This window comes from Anolis carolinensis, chromosome 3, assembly GCF_035594765.1.
Source record: "Anolis carolinensis isolate JA03-04 chromosome 3, rAnoCar3.1.pri, whole genome shotgun sequence".
In the NCBI taxonomy this organism is placed as follows: Eukaryota; Metazoa; Chordata; class Lepidosauria; order Squamata; family Dactyloidae; genus Anolis; species Anolis carolinensis.
In genome coordinates, this window is record NC_085843.1 from 139,323,770 (window position 1) to 139,341,403 (window position 17,634).

Sequence of the window (17,634 nt, forward strand, 5' to 3'; positions counted from 1 at the left end):
TGTAAGATGAGCTATTAGCATTCTCTATCCTAGCCAAAGTTAGTGTGTGTATACCTTCAAATAGCCTCTTGACTGCCTGAATTTCATAGGGGTTTCCTAGGAAAGCAATATTCAGAGGTGATTATGCCACTTTCTTCCTCTGAAATATAGCCCAGAGTGTTGACTTTTTCATTGATGGTTCCGTTTAAGTACTAACCAGGACTGAGCCTGTTTAGCTTCCAGTATTAGACAGGATCTAGTACATAGTGTGTTCAACTCCCTTTAATATCAATATGAAAAATACTTGTGTCTGGACCATATCGTAATACTTGTTATGCAGGTATCTTGTTCTGGTGGCCAGCTGTTTGATAGAGTTTACTATGCTTTCTTCAAGCAAATATGATGCCAGAGTATTTTGTAAGCTTCTTATCTGACTAACTTAACATTTTTAAAGCAATCCTCGAATTCCCTTTCTTTCCTTTTGTGTTTTTATCTCCCTAGTAAATCACCTCTACCCACTTACTTATTTTATGCAAATTGATGACTTTTGTAATAGTACTTTTCAGTACTGTTGTAGTGGAAGACTAACTAAAAATGCTGTGTCCAAATGGAAAGTATGACCACCCCATATCCATGGAACCAGTTTCCATGATTCTATTTATCCATGTCCGATTAAATATGTCATCTCTAGGCAGTTTTTAGGTACTCCAGGATGTATCTATGGTCTTCTTTGGCCAGAAATCCATAATTTCAATGCTATTATCAATGGTTTCACATATTCATGTGAAGTCTAAGCACATTTCCTCCATAGCTATGGGGTTGTATTGTAGTATGCTGTTTTCTAAGGCATGTTGGTGATACTTGTAGTATATATAAAGTTAGTTTTTGAATTCCCTTAGTAATTCCCTTCCCTAACATATTCAAAATAGAACAGGAATCCCTACACTAAGGCCTGGGGGCCACATGCGGCCCATCACAGCCACTTATCTGCCCCCGCGGCGGCAGTATCTCCCTCTTCCTCAACCGAGGAAGGCACGTGCAGCGTGAGGGAGGTGGGAAAGGCGTGTGCCTTTCCTGCCTCCTCCTTTGCCCGGTGCGCACCTTCCAGAGTTTTGCTTGTTTATAATGGTATTTTAACTATTATTTAATTAATAATTCATTATCGAAGGGGTGCTTTGCTAGTGCTTTTGGTGCACACAGGCAGAAGGGGGCTGGGCTAAATGTCTCAAAGGGTCTCTTAATAATAATAATAATAATAATAATAATAATAATAATAATAATAATAATAATAATAACTTTATTTTTATACCCCGCCCCATCTCCCCGAAGGGACTCGGGGCGGCTTACATGGGGCCAGGCCCGATAAAACAAACAAAACAGTAACAAAGCAATAAAACAATTATCCCAGTAAAAAACATCAACATCAATAAAAACAATCATTAAAATCAACAAGCAGGATACAGTGTTAAAAACAGGAGACTAATTCGTAGATCCCAGGCGAGATGCAGAGTGATACGAAATGGGAAAAGGAAATTTCATAGTTGGACAATAAAGTGCGGTATAAAATGGCATGACAACAACAATGGGACTATTATGGAATGGACAGATAGATTAATCCAGCAACAACTAAACATCGAAGGCCTTTTGAAACAGCCAGGTTTTTAAGCTCTTCCAACTCTCTTTATGATTATGATTAACATTGAGGCTGTATTTGTTCCCATTTTGTTTTGTTTTTTCTTCAAAATAAGATATGTGTAGTGTGCATAGGAATTTGTTCATAGTTTTTTAAAAAAACTATAGTCTGGCCCTCCAATGATCTGAGGGACCGTGAACTGCCCCCCTGTTTAAAAAGTTTGGGGACCCCTGGAATAGAATGTCACTCCATTTCTTAATGAAACACTTCCAAGAAGCTAGTATTTTTGCCTGGGTATAGGGTGGCATGCTGCTTTTTCAGGTGAATATTTTATATCTATATATAGATGTAGTTATATATAAAATGTGCTCTTACAATAACAGATTTAAAATTAAAATCTAACATTTAAAAAGGGTGGGGTGACAGTAAGAACTTTCCCAGAGCCAATCTGGAGTTTGACACTCTTGATCGGGCCCTGGATAAGTGTCCATTTAGAATGCCTTTTCTGTGCCTGCTATCATAGTTTCCAGTTTCTTCTGAACTCGGAAATTATAGTTGCCAGCATCACATCTGGCTAGAATATTAAACTATGATTGAAAGTTTGTTGAATGCTCTTTCAAAATGGAGAACTACAGTTAATTTAGCTCTTCTTCATTTTATTACTTCCCATTGCAAAGAGAGGGTGAAGCAGTGACATGTGCAGATTCACTCATATTTCATCTTATTAAGCTGAGATATGTTCCTCAGTAACTAGAAGTTTATTTCTCATGGTAGAGTAAAGTATGTGGGCAGAGGATGTTTGACTGGCATCAGAGTTTGCATGTTATAATTTTTTTCCTAATGATTTGGATCCCAAATAGTCCTTCAGTGAACAGAAACAGTTATTATGTTGATGGAAGGAACATCTGAACAACTTCTTGGAATGGAAGAGGTGGGAGAGATTTCTGCTGGCTGGTGCCTGTAGTCACCCTGTTATATTTTATATATTGTATTTATTGAACAGTATGCATATTTAGATCAGTGAAGCTACCTAGAGCTTTTAACATCCATTACCATTGAATGGTTATGTTGATTAATATTAGTGAGATGTCCATCAACAATTTGGTTGTTATTGTTGTTAATTGCCATCAAGTTGACCTATGGTGACCTATAAATCAGAGCCCTTCAAGTCACCCTGTTATCAACAGTTCTGCTCGCCTCTTACAAACTCAAGGCTGTGGCTTCCTTGATTGAGAAACTGCAATTCAGTTTTCCTCTTTTCCTACAGCCTTCTACCCTACCTAGCATTACTGTCTTTTCTAATAAACCATGTCATCTCATGTTATATCCAAAGTAGAACAGTCTCAATTTAGACATCATTACTTCATGGGAGAGTTAAGGCTCAATTTGGTCTAGGACACATTTATTTGTCTTTTTAGGCATCTGTGATATTCAAAGGGCTCTCATCGAGATAGGCTGATGTTCTTCCTATCAGCTTCCTTCACTTCAACCATTTACAAACATTGGAAATACAATGGCACGGACAATCCTGATTTTGAGTATTCAATTATATATCTCTATACTTGAGGATCTGCTCTTCCAAGTCTTAGTTTTCTTCTGATTTTGTGACTGCAGTTTCCATCTAGACTGGGCTAGAAAGCTATCTTTCCTGATTGTCACTTAATATGAAAGTTTAAATCCTGGTAACAAATATCCCATACTTCTGAAAAGATCTCTTTAAGGAAGTGTCCTTGTCTGTGTCCATGGTCAAATAGAAACTGTCCATGTTACAAATTGTTTCTCCCCCCCCCCCCTCTCTCTTTTGCACAAAATCCATGTATGACCAAAACCTTATGGTTTTTCTGCTTCAAAGATTATGTGTAGTGGAATTGTTAGAGCAACCAGTTAGCAGTATGCATTATCTTCCAGGAAGCATGTATGAATTAGAAATCTGGAATGGATCTACTATGGCTCATTAGTAAATTAATCCTCTGTGCTTTTTTTAGCTACAACATGCACTTTAGCTCTTCTTTATCCATTGAATATTTAATCACCTGTGGGCTTTCTCTTTGGCATTGGTGCAGGGGGAATGGGAGAGAACTTAAATGCAGAACTAGCATTGAAAGCACTTGCAACTTTCAAACAACTGGGTGGTAAAAAGTAGTGAAGATACCTCCCAGCTTGCTTTTTGGGAGGTGAATGACATGAAACAGAGATTGATCCTGAGAATAAAGCTCAGATTCAAGACACCCAAATCTCTTGAAGCAACTTTGAGGTACTTCAAGTTTAACAGCCCAAACCTTCTTGTTTTTCTGTGATCAGGTATCTGCCTAATGTAAATTTTGACTTTAGGGAAAAATAGCAGACCAGGAAACTTAAAACAATTATACTGGCCAACTTCTCTCCCTCCCCCCCCCCCCCCCCTTAATCAGGCTATCAGCTCACTCTGCCTGCTTCTGTATTCTTTCAGTCTTCATGTTCTGAGAAATGCAAAATCATCCCAATCAGTATATCTCCCCTGAGAGGCATGTGGTGCAGGTGGGCCCTTCCTTTTCATCACAGATCTGTGCTTGGCCAGAGATCTCCAAAGACAACACATATTCTAAAAGGCAATCCTCAGAGATTACCCTTAGGTCACTGGTTCTTAACCTGTGGGTGCCTAGGAATTTTGGCCTACAAGCCAGTTTACCAGCTGTTAAGATTTCTGGGAGTTGAAGGCCAAACCACTGCCCTTAGTTAAAACAAGTGCCAAGTACAGTAGAGTCTCACTTATCCAAGCTAAATGGGCCGGCAGAACCTTGGATAAGCGAATATCTTGGATAATAAGGAGGGATTAAGGAAAAGCCTATTAAACATCAAATTAGGTTATGATTTTACAAATTAAGCACCAAAACATCATGTTATACAACAAATTTGACAGAAAAAGTAGTTCAATATGCAGTAATGTTATGTTATAATTACTGTATTTACGAATTTAGCACCAAAATATCATGATATATTGAAAACATTGACTACAAAAATGCCTTGAATAATCCAGAACCTTGGATAAGCGAGTCTTGGATAAGTGATACTATTGTAGTTCCAAAATCCAAAATAGTTTATTGTACGGTTACTCCTAATATTAGTCTTGGGGGTCAGAGGTCAGAGTGTTTCTGGAGTGTATTCTTTTTGGGGTAGTGAGGAGAGCTAGGTTCTCATTTGATAGCAGAATGTGGATTCCTTCTCCCTCTTTTTGGAGTGTACATGAGAAATTCAAGTTGAGGTCAGTCAGGTGGGACTGAAAACCTTTCTGTTCTGAGCATTTGTACCTACCTGTTCCATTTCCCTTTTCCTCCACATATAAGTCACAGAAGAGGTTCCACCTAATGGCAGAAGCATTGTTTTTTTAAAACAATCAGTTGCTCATCCAGTGCTGATACATAGAAATGAGTCCCATTGAGTTCTACTGATAGCACGGGCCACGAAACAACCATTGTTAATGCTTTTTGATGGAGTAATATTTTACCTTATAAAACCAATTAAAGTCTCCAAAAGTGGGTAATATTTTGACTTACTTTTCAGGGACGGTGCACACGGGAGAACTGCAAATACCTTCATCCGCCAACACATTTGAAAACCCAGCTAGAAATTAATGGTAGGAACAATTTGATCCAACAGAAAACTGCTGCAGCTATGCTTGCACAGCAGATGCAGTTCATGTTCCCAGGAACACCCCTTCAGCCAATGGTAAGCATCTTTAACAAAATGGCAGCCAGTGCTACTGTCATAAACCAGATCCTGTTAACATGAAAAATGGCTTATACATTCTGAGCAGTTTATTATTTTTGTCTTTATATTACATTATTGCTATTGCAAATTATTCTGGATACCAAAAAATCAGATTATTTTTTGTGTTAAAAAAAGTAATACATTTCTGACACTTTTGAGATTTTTAGCTTTACAACAAGGGAACATTTTGATGGAGCTGTAGCTAATCATCGTAATTTATGTTTTTGTAGTGTATGCATTCTTAATTCTGCTTATGGATATTGGTGTGTTCTTATTCTAGAATAATTGTTTTGAAAGTCTATACACTGTGAAATTCTAAAAGAAGATAGCAAACAATTTAATATATGGCATACTAGGCAAAAATGTTGTTTTTGCAGGGTTTCATTAACTTTGTTTTTATTACTTCTTTAGCATTTTTATTCTCACAATTTCAGGCATATTTTACCTATTTTCTTACTTAAGATATAACTAAGAGACCTAAATATGAAGAACTGAAGCAAAAAACAATTTATTAGTTTATAGTTTAAGAAGAAAAGGGCCACATGGCACTTACTTACTTACTTACTTACAGTATTTATATTCTATCCTCTTCACCCCAAAAGGGACTCAGGGTGGATCACAGAACATATATACGGCAAACATTCAATGCCATTTATAACAATGAAAAGACAGACAACAGATAGAGGTATATATAGGCTTTCCCATCTTTCAGACTTTATGGAGGCTGTGATCAGTTTTGGCTACCGGGGGTGCTGTTGCTCCACCTCCCTACCAAAGAACTTTTTTTATTCTTAAACTTCCACCTTTTTTCTGATCAAACACCGAGTCTAAATACCTTCCCGCTTTAATGCGGTTCCTATTTATCTACTCATATTTGTTTTTGAACTGCTAGGTAGACAGAAGCTGGGCTAAAGGTCAGGAGCTCACCCTGACCTGGGTTTCGAACTCTCAACCTTCCAGTTGGCAAGACTTATCTAGTAATGCCTTAGAATGTAACTCTGTTGCTATTTCTTCACAGGTAATGTGCAGTAATTTTGTATATAATTAATTGTGGATCTGATTAGTTCCGTGGACTGAAGTTGGAATAAATTTATAGAAGGATTGTGCCAAATATATAAGGGTTGTGCTAAATAACTTCAGGTGTCCTGTTTGCGAGAAATTAATTTGCTGGTTTATTCTTAGTCTGCTTTGCTCACTCACAGGCTTGAATTTGCCTTCTTTCTCAATCTTTATGATGTGTCTGTATGTCTCTCTGTGTATATATACACACATCCTCCCACATTAAAATGATTACAGAAATCCTTATGCTGAGCCATTTGGAGAATGTGAATTTAGACATTTGTATTTCCTAACAACAGTTTCAGAATTGTTTGTGATCTATGTTATTTTGCTGTTAAAGCCAAGATATTTAACATAAAAAATCCCATCAGCATTGGTGACCTAATGCAAGACATGATCGCTCCTCAGTTTGCACTATAACTCTAATAGTTTTGTGGATCCAGAGTCATCAGAGTAAAAAATGATAGTTAATGTTTTGCAAAAAAAAATTATGTTCAAGCACACCCCCAGATGCACTCTAGGAGATATAGAGGGTGCTTCCGTCATATCTTAAGCAAAAAACAATTGCTGTAAAAAATTCAAAAATGTTTACTGGGTATATTTCCACCACATTTTACAGGGACCTGGCCAATGTAGGCCCAGGAAAGACATTTTCTAAAATCTGAAACATGGTGAAATTTTTCCCATATCTTAAAGTGCATTGAGAGCAATTTTATTTATTTATTTTGTTGAAGGAGTAACCCTCCTAGGGCTAGTGGCTAAGGCGATTTTCTGCCCCTGTCTTAAACTTGTCATGCCTTTTTGATCCAATTCATCTAAATGTTTTCCCCCTGCCAGGTCCTACAAGCTTCCTCTCTTAATTCTATGCTCAGATACTGAGGAGATTGCAACCACTACATGCATAACAGAACCATATCTGATCTTGCTAGAATTCATTACTTGCAGACTATTTACTTACATAGTATGCTTTTGCCTGGAATGCAAGCTACCATAACTATAGATGCCGTATGTATGAGTACACAGTATATATATAAACAGACAATTATTTTCTTTGAAATTTGCTCTCTAGGCACTATTAAGGAGCTAGGTCAGGAGGCAGAAGTACTTTCATTTGTAACAAGGCATGAAATGTTTGCCTTTGTTTGTTTATATGTTATAATCTGTTCTGAGTCCTCTCAGGGAGAAGGGCAGAATGTTGTTGTTGTTGTTGTTGTTCTTCTTCTTCTTCTTCTTCTTCTTCTTCTTCTTCTTCTTCTTCTTCTTCTTCCTCCTCCTCTTCCTCCTCCTCCTCTTCCTCTTCCTCCTCTTCCTCTTCCTCCTCTTCCTCTTCCTCCTCTTCCTCTTCCTCCTCTTCCTCTTCCTCCTCTTCCTCTTCCTCCTCTTCCTCTTCCTCCTCTTCCTCCTCTTCCTCCTCTTCCTCCTCTTCCTCCTCTTCCTCCTCTTCCTCCTCTTCCTCCTCTTCCTCCTCTTCCTCCTCTTCCTCCTCCTCCTCCTCCTCCTCTTCCTCTTCTTCTTCCTCTTCTTCTTCCTCTTCTTCTTCCTATTATTACTACTACTACTGTGGTTCTCCCTGAAAATGGATGGACCTAGAGACAACTTCAGCCAATTTAGGCAAATGAACCTTAGTATAGAACTTTTAATTCAGAATTTTTGTACATAATCCATGGAAACTTTAGTATAGAACTATGAGCGTCACATGTTTATCCTTAATCTCTTTCCATCCCTCTTTCTCAGCCCTCATTTCCTGTAGGGCCAACAATAGGATCAAACACAGCCCTAAGCTTTGCACCGTATTTAGCACCTGTCACGCCTGGGGTTGGATTAGTCCCTACTGAAATTGTCCCCACGCCACCTGTCATTGTTCCAGGAAGTCCCCCTGTTACAGTCCCTGGGTCAACTACGACACAGAAACTCCTCAGGACAGATAAACTAGAGGTATGGCAAGTACCATTATACTGATGCATGCTGTCCCTTGATACTTAGTACCAAAAGATTATGAACAAATTAATTATAGGTGGGTGTGGTGGTTTTTGGTGCAATGAACATTTTTTTCTAACTTTAATTCTAAATGTAAGCATTGCACACATTCTGATTTGAAATAAGAACAGGAGTGCAGACATAATGAGTATGGGTTGCGGTGAGTCGTTTGGGCTGTATCGCCATGTTCCAGAACATGGTCATACAGCCTGAAAGACTCACAGCAACCCAGTGATTCCAGCCATAAAAGCCTTCAACAATACATAATGAGCATGCTATATCATGTGATTCTCAGCTGAATTTATCATATTGAAATTTTTTTTAATATAAAACAAGAAGCAAAAGTAAAGTCGGGAAAACATGGTAAGCTTTGCTAGTTGAAGACACATTACCAATTAAACATGCACATTGGGTTGCGTATGTTACTGCCCAACGAGCTACATGAATTTTGGAGAAATTCTGCACTTTGAAAAATCAGAGCTTTCATCCTAAGTAAAACCTAAAAACTAGTGCAAAATGCTTAACTATGGATATAAGATCTAGCATGTGGTAAGAAGACAGTGTCAAACTGAAATATGTTAAGATGAGACAGTAAGTTGAAGTGATGGTTGCATTGCTTAGTTCTTTCTTTAGCGCTAGTTTTACTGCTGTTATATGAATAGCCAAACAAAGAAATGTCATATTTCAATTCCTTACTAAGTGATTATACTAATACTGACACAAACCAGCAGAAGACTGTTAAATTGTATGTACGTTCTTGGCTTTCAAAGAATAAACAGCTTGGAAATTTGAAAGGAAACATTAATGGTTAAAGCATCTGATTCTCCTGATGCCTAAAAGATTGTTGCAGGGAAATCTAAACTTCTCCTTTTCAGTGAGCTTTGTAAGAAGTGCATTAAACATAGAAACTGTCATTCAAGCAGAAAAAAATGACAGAGAATAAGGCCTCTTCTAAAAGGTAAAGCTTTCCCCTGACATTAAGTCTAGTCATGTCTGACTCTAGGAGTTGGTGCTCATCTCCATTTCTAAGCCAAAGAGCCGGCATTGTCCAAAGACACCACCAAGGTCATGTGGCCAGCATGACTGCATGGAATGTCGTTACCTTCTCGCCACAGCAGTACCTATTGATCTCATATTTGCATGTTTTCGAACGGCTAGGTTGGCAGAAGCAGGGCCTTACAGCGGGAGCTCACCCCACTCCCTGGATTCCAACAACCAACCTTTTGGTCAGCAAGTTCAGCAGCTCAGCGATTTAATCCGCTGTGCCACCAGGGGGCCCAGGCCTCTTCTACACTGTCCTTATATCCCAGAATCTGATTCCAGGTTATCTGCTTTGAACTGAATTATATGAGCCTCCACTGCCAGATAATCAGGGATAAGCAGATCAGATCCGGGATATAGGGCAGTGTAGAAGGGGCCCAAGATGAGAGGAAGTGTGCGTACAAAATCAAATAAATATTAAAGATGTACAATCAGAAGCAGATTGGATTTTAAAGTAGAGCTTGAAAAGGCCAGAGTAATTTGATCTGGAGTATAGTTCCAAATATGCACCTTAACCTTTCTATATGTGTTTAGTTTATAATTGCCCCATCACTCCTCTGTCGATCTGGTATGCCTAATGAGTATTGTTTTGTGCACCAGGTTTGCAGGGAGTTCCAGCGAGGAAACTGTGCACGGGGCGAAACAGACTGCCGCTTTGCACATCCTGCAGACAGCACAATGATTGATACAAATGACAACACCGTAACTGTTTGTATGGATTACATAAAGGGGCGCTGCATGAGGGAGAAATGCAAATATTTTCACCCTCCTGCTCACTTGCAGGCCAAAATCAAAGCAGCTCAGCACCAAGCCAACCAGGCTGCAGTGGCAGCGCAGGCCGCTGCTGCAGCTGCGACAGTGATGGTAAGTGCCAGAACGTAGGGCTGTGTCATTACTGCTTTGGGGAAGCCACCATTGATTGCTTAAGGGTATGTTCTAGCTTAACTCTGCCCCCACCCCGTCCCCAAGAATATAGTTTTCTGTTCCTTCATTAATGCTGACCAAGAAACACAAAATCTAGCTGACCATTATTCCTTATTTGTTTAGTAATATCAGCACAATATGTATCTTCTTGGAGCACAACTTGTTTAAGGTCTAACATTCTCAGTTTGCACTTGGAGCCCCCGGTAGAGTAGTGGATTAAAGCCTTGTGACTTGAAGGTTGGGTTGCTGACCTGAAGGCTGCCAGGTTCGAATCCCACCCGGGGAGAGTGCGGATGAGCTCCCTCTATGAGCTCCAGTTCCATGCGGGGACATGAAAGAAGCCTCTCACAAGGATGGTAAAAAATATCAAAACATCCGGGCGTCCCTTGGGCAACGTCCTTGCAGATGGCCAATTCTCTCACTCCAGAAGCAATTTAAGTTGCTCCTGACATGAAAAAAAAATAATTTTTCAGTTTTAGAAATTGCTGTCAGCGAGAGATTTGAACTATAGTAAGATTCCTATATCTGCAGGGGATTTGTTCCCAGCGAGACTGCAGTTACCTGAAATGGTAGATACAACCAAACACTGTTAAATAACCTGACTTCCAGTCCCAGCATGCCCTAGAGTTGCATTGGAGAACCAAGAGCTGCTCTGAGAGGTATTCTGTCTAGGTCTTCCAATACAATTCTATGGTAATTTAGATGGGAAGCATATCATAGAATTTACTGAAAAACCTAGCAGATTCCTAGGGAGACTGTTTTTCCCCAGACATGAGTAAGCAAAGCCACAATAAGTAAGGGGGTACTTTCTCACTTTGCTTGGATCTTAGGAAGTTTTATTAAGATGGTGTATCTACATAGATTTGCAATTGCAACGTGGTTTGCGCTTGTGGCCTCAGAGGACTTTTACATAAAGTTATTTGTGTTCTTCCTGTAAAAGCAATGTCCAAAATGCTAGTGAAGAAAGAAAAAAACATACCTGCATACATGGATGTATGTATGGGTATGTCCCTGGATATACTAAAGAGGCTATATCCCTGAACTCTCTTTTGAATTCTCATGGTCTGTGCATCTAGGGTTCAGTTAACCAATTAATTTTAAGTTGAGGTGACATAGCAAAAATGATAACGTTTAGTGTGATGGCTTGCAAATTCTCTAGCACAGGTAAAGCTGTGTTAGGAAACAACATCCTGAGGACTGAACAGGAATGTGAGGATGGAACAGGACCAAGATGAGTGATTGCATCCAGAAGAGAGAGAGAGAGAGAGAGAAAGAGAGAAATAGGGCGCCTTGGGTGGCCTTGGAACAGTACCACCTATTGAAATGACCTTGTGAACTGACACTTCATTTTCCTTCATATTAAAATGTAATCCCCTTTTGTTATTTCTTGCATTTGTAAAATAGCTTCTTTTATTAACTTAACTGTGGCATCTTGACACTGCCCCAAGAGCTCCTATAAGTGCATAGGAAGCCTTTTGAAGGCAGGTCCAAGGCTTTTGACTCTTCCTAAAAGCAACTCATTGCATCTCATTGAGTTTCAAAAGCAACCCTGAAAGCATCAGCATGAATGCAGAGCTAATCACACAGCAATCTGTATTCCTGCCCTCAAGACTCAAGAATGCCACTCCAATGACTAGGTAAAGTAGCTTCCCCAAAGGAACTCCCTTCACTTCAGAAAAGGTGCTGAAAGAACTGGTTTGCTGCTTAGACTTTTCTTGCTACTTCTGGAATGTTTTGAAAATTGTCTTTCTGATAACTTTTATATCAGCTGATGAAAGTAAATTAGTCTTTCTGTTAGTGCCAATGTTAGATAACTCCTAGAAGCACAGCCAAGTACAGCATTCAACTAACTCAAATTTAACAGCTCAGGAATGTTTCAAGGTTAAAAGCAACTTTTCTTTTGAGGAAAGAAATAGAATATTCAGTATGTCATCCTACAGATAACTGTCTTAAAGAGTCTCTTAGGCCCTTGTGTGAAAAGCATTTAAAGGAGAGTGATAGCATTACTCCTCCAGATAAGAATTCACCCTCTCCCTGATGACCCACTTCCCAAATTTCTAGTATTACATAGCGTGAGAGAGTGATAATTGTTCACACCTAGAATTCTTCAAGTTGCTGTGTTTCCATCATCTTGGGAACTTGGCCTTTTGGATGCCTAAACTGTATTTCTAAATTAAGCTAGTCAAATGCTAGAAATGGGAAGATTCAAAGAAAATTGCTTGGTGGGGGGGGGGGGGGGCAGAATTCTTACTGGGGAAGCAGTGTCCTCATTCTGCCCCCCCCCCCCAATATCTCCATAGCAGAGAGAGTTTTTTGGGTTTGTTTTCTCTCGTAGTTGCTGTTACAGAAATAGCCGTGACAATGGTGTGTGTGGGTTGTCACCCACACCTGAGCCTCTTCTAAATCAGCGGTGAGCAAAGTGTAGCCTGTGGGATGCCACCGAAGCAATTTTTGCAACTTCTAAGGGTTCTCTGTACTCATTCAAACGTTTAGGGGAGTGGAACATTTTTTTTGTCCCCAAATACCAATAGTGCCCCAAGGGGGCATTTTTGTGTGTGGTTTGGCTACATTTTTATTATTTTTAGGCCTGTATAGTTCTTCTTTCAAATCAGGAAATTGGTACAAGGAGGGGAGATTTATTCAGGCCAAATTGATGAAGAGCAGGCTGAACATATGACAATGTGATGGAATGCAACTGTCATACTTTCAGGGGTTAGAGAGGGATGCTTTTAACCATGTTGAGGGGGGGGGGTCACATTCCCCGGAAGTTTGGAGTGTGACAAGAGTCCCAACGATCCAGAATCTTGAAAGGGAATAGTGCAGCCACTTTCCTGGAAGTTGCCCTTCTGGATTCTAAATTCACAGCCATAGATGCACAATCCTCCTTTGGCTTTACAGGGTGCATTTAATGTTGGCTGGAGCAGTCAAAGGCTGCACAGACCACAAATAAACAAACACACACGCTGCCCCTCTTCACACATCTTTGTGTATGTAATTAAAATAGTATGCTGGTTCCAAATTGTCCTGATGAACCTAGATATACTGAAAGTACCAGATCTCTTCTGACCCTAGAAGCTAAGCAGAGTCGGCTTGGATGGGAGATCACCAACAAATACTGGCTGCTGTGGACTAGATTTCAGTGGTAGGAACTGACAAAAACATATTTTGCCTATGGAATTAATGGGGTCATTAGAAGGCAACATGCAACTTAAAGTCACATCCACACACAAAGAAATTGTCCTACATGTATACATGTATATCATCCCGATGTTCATTGCTAAAAAGTATCTGGAATATCCAGAAATTCACCACACAAAAGTTATACAAAGCCTCATTACATTGTCTTTAACATCGACATGCAAATAAAATATGTTGCAGTTCTTCAGATAATATTAAAACCCTACTTATATGTTTAATGTGTTGTTGGGGAAACAGATTCAGTTTGTTTCTAGAGCATGTTCTCAGAAGATGCTGCTGCTTAGCACAGCTCATGCTCCTGTTCCATGCAGGAAGTATAGATTGGTGGAGATCCAACCAACCGTTCAGATATGATATGTGAGAAAACCAGTCATACGTCTATTCATTGATTAGCCTTAAAAATGCTATTAAGTCAAACAAGGAAACACACTATCGAACTGAGCTTATTCATGCAATATACCATTGCTGATGACTTAAACAAGTGAATTAAGTCTGATTATTGCAAGGTAGCTCTCTTGCTAAGCTGTGTGTAAACAGGGGGATACTAAAGCAGATAAGAGAAAGTGGATGAGAGTAAAGATTTGTTAAGTCATAAATAGCAAGCTACATAAAGAAAGCACTGAGTGTAAAAGAGGATCAGCCAGTGTTTACTTGGTGATAATTTGAATTGTCTAATGATCTGTTGAGCTCATTCACTAACCATGGAACTAAAATATGAACTAGAAGCACTTACATTGTAGTTCTGAAAGGTCAGTTTAGCATTGCTGAATGAAAATAAAGGAACACCATGGAAATGTGGAGATAGGGGAGGATATTAGGACTCTAGTTAGTCATATCCAGGATGATGATTCCCCCGATAATCTTAAGTGTCACCCTTTCTTGGGCAACCTTATCTATGGAGAAAAGAACAATATGCAAGCACCAGCAGCTATTTCTCTAATCTGCTTTGGTCTGGGGAATACCATTTTTTGAACTAGGGACAATTGGATTAAAAAACAGATTAGGTCTGTGGAAGCAGCCTTCAACATGGAACTGCCAGAAAAAGAGGCATGCAGTGAATAAGCCTTTTGGAGTGTGGTTTAAGGGACAAATTCCTATCATCTTGCATTATATTGTAATAGATTCAGTCAGTTTAGAGAGCGATTGACAAAGATCAGGCTAGGTATGGAATTATGACAAGATAATATGACCCTGAAGACTTATTGTGCTGAAGAGACTTATTGTGCTGAATATGCAAATAGAATTGAGATCTATGGTATGGTTTTGCTAAGCAGAAAAAAAAACATGTGAAAAAGATTTTGCTCCACCCTCTTCTATTTTTCCCCTTTTGAGTGTAGTCAAGCTATCTCTCTTGCTCAGTTACATAAAAATACGGAGGGTTCATAGCTTGGTGGTAAAGCTCTGCTTCGCATGCAGTCCCTGCGAGTTCAGTCAACATTTTGTTGAGTAGCAGAATTTAAAAACAACCGAGATTCTGGAAAGTCACTTCTGAAAAGAGCAGACCAGTAATCTCACTCAGTATAATGTAGCCTTCTATGTTTTTTGTAGTTGCACAAAGCATTTTTTTTTAAAAAAAAAAAAAGATCCTTCACAGTGTTGCCATTGTGGTTTCTGTTCTGATCAGAAAATGGGACTTATTCACTCTGAGCAGTGTTTCTTCATTGCTCCATGCTATTGCTGTATATTGTGTGTCTGAAGACCTAAACTTACAAAAACGAAATGCTTAATTTGTAACAAAATGTACTGTTCTTCTTGACATAATGTGGTAAGTTCACTGGAAGATGCCCAAGCTATTGGTCTCAGCATAGCAAATCTCCTTGAAACAAGCCCATGCTGAATTTGATAAGTTAGTGAATCAGAAGGAATATTTGCTTAATATACCAAAAAATAATATAAAAAAATCATGGTTTTAAAAAGAAAAGCACATGCATATGTTCCTTTTGCTAATAGAATATCTGTTTATAATAACATTACAGGGTTGAGATCTGAACATGTGCTTCTTCCATTAAATCAACTTTCCTCAATCTGTTTTGAACTACAGCAATGCCAGTGGTCAGGCATTATGGGACTTTGAAGGTCCCAAAGATTGGGAGAGTGCCAAGCTGGGGAAGACTGCTTTCACCTGTCAAAAATCTTTCAGTGGTTTAGCTTTTGAATGTCAAAATTTGGACATTAACTCTTGCCTTTTTTAACATGGCATTAACTAACTTATCAAAAAAATCATTTAGGATAATCCCTGAAATAATTATGCTTTCCTATTTTAGCATAAATGCTTACTGGTGCTTATAAATGCTTAATGGTGTCTGCAAGCTGCTGTTTTATTCAACTTTCCTAAATTTCAAACATCTATATTTTACTCTCTTATATGCTTTTAACTAAGGTATAGTAGATGCATTTTTTGCTTCAGTACTAATTCAAGGTGTAATATTCATCTCTTTAGAAAACAAAACATTTTTGTTGTTGTGCATGCCTAGTGTTCTGTATGTTGTATATTGCATTCAGAATATTTTTTTCCTTCTCACCTATCCACAATGCAATGCCGTTCCCATGATGCACCTCTGCTTGCTGTTTACCTGTATGTTAATTCGCTTGAATCCCATTGGCCCACTGCCATCATGTGCTCGCTGCCTGTTATTAAAAGACTCAGTCGACTGCCAAAGCAATGAAGCGACCTCTCGAGGCAACTGTAGACCTGGTACTTTGACCTTTCACCTTTTGCTTTGCATGTAGCTTTTTCCAAGATGCCAATAATTTTAATATTACCCGAATTGTCGTATTAATTTTACCAAAAATATAATAATTTCAGCATTTAGCAATTTCGTTTTCACATGTAGTTATAGCAGCTTTTTTCTAACCACATTTCATTGTCAAATATATTTATTTAAAAGTTGAAGTGAAGAAAAAAACCTGCATTTGTGATTGAAGATGCTTATCAAATGCTAATTAATATAGTTAATGATAGATATGTATCATATTTGCATTGTAATGAAATACAAGTGCTTTTTTTCTTCTGCTGCTGTTTCACCCTTAATATAAAGAGCTTTTGTTTCTCTTAAACTCACTTTTGTCTTGAAAAGCTTTTTTTGGTTGTTGTTTCAGTTATTGTGGTGCTATAATTTTAGTTTAACTGTGCCATGCATTTATATCAATAACAAAAAATGCCATCCATTTGACGTTGTTGTTTTGAATTAATGTGCATGGCAAGGCATCTTCAGCCGTTAAATTTTATAGTGCAGTCAAAAATAAAAAGTACAAGCTGTTTAAAGTTCTGCCTCACTCATTATGTTACATTTTCTTTCTTTTCCTTTTCAGGCCTTTCCTTCTGGTGTATTTCATCCTTTACCAAAGAGACAAGCACTTGAGAAAAGCAATGGTGCCAGTGCTGTTTTTAATCCGAGTTTCTTACACTATCAACAGGCTCTTGCTAATGCACAGTTGCAACAACATGCAGCCTTTATTCCAACAGGTATGTTGTTCTTAGAGTTTAAATAAAACTATTATAACCTTATTCAGTAGCAGTGAAAACTTTGGGTGTTTATCACATTCAGTGTACTTCCATCCCTTTCTAGCATCTTTTGTGACACAGAAGTTAAGGGGATTGTTGGGAATGACTTTTCATTTCTTAATATTTTTGAAGAATATTTTTAAAATTCAGAAATATTTGTGTGTGCTGTCAGAAAGCTTTGACTTTGAACAACTCAAGGAATTGCTTATTGTTACTCTTTTGATATCTGTCACAGCAGCCTTTTGGAGAAAAGCATCATATTAGTCTCTATAGTATTTCTGCCTTTTTGAAGTGTGTTCTGCAACACACATTTCTATACAGGTGTTTTTAAAATTGAAAAGAATCCACAGGAAAAAAACCCAGACTTATTCAAATTTGCTAGGGGTATGTTAAGTACTTGTAATTACTAGTTCTGTCATTCAAGGATATCTTGCATGACTAATTTTTCAACCAGAGTACAATTTCTACACCATATCCACCTTCTTGCTACTATTCCAACTCCTCCTAATATTACTCAAAAAAAAAGTAATGGATGATTTCTCCACCCAGGCCGGGATAGGCAGAAAAATAT

General features: G+C 38.5%; 1 protein-coding gene across 21 annotated transcripts in view; it reads left to right on the top strand.

The window, feature by feature from the left end:
• mbnl2 (muscleblind like splicing regulator 2) overlaps positions 1-17,634 on the top strand; it is a 135,963-nt gene that overhangs the window by 81,295 nt on the left and 37,034 nt on the right. For 10 of the 21 annotated variants that reach the window (XM_062975523.1, XM_062975526.1, XM_016992281.2 and 7 more), the window contains 5 exons: positions 5,153-5,317; positions 8,153-8,353; positions 10,037-10,300; positions 16,200-16,253; positions 16,871-17,024. In XM_062975523.1, coding sequence (XP_062831593.1) covers positions 5,264-5,317; positions 8,153-8,353; positions 10,037-10,300; positions 16,200-16,253; positions 16,871-17,024 — 727 coding nt within the window. In that variant the 5' untranslated portion in view covers positions 5,153-5,263. The remainder of the gene's footprint in view (positions 1-5,152; positions 5,318-8,152; positions 8,354-10,036; positions 10,301-16,199; positions 16,254-16,870; positions 17,025-17,634) is intronic. The other 11 variants (XM_062975529.1, XM_062975527.1, XM_062975525.1 and 8 more) reach the window with 2 other exon arrangements.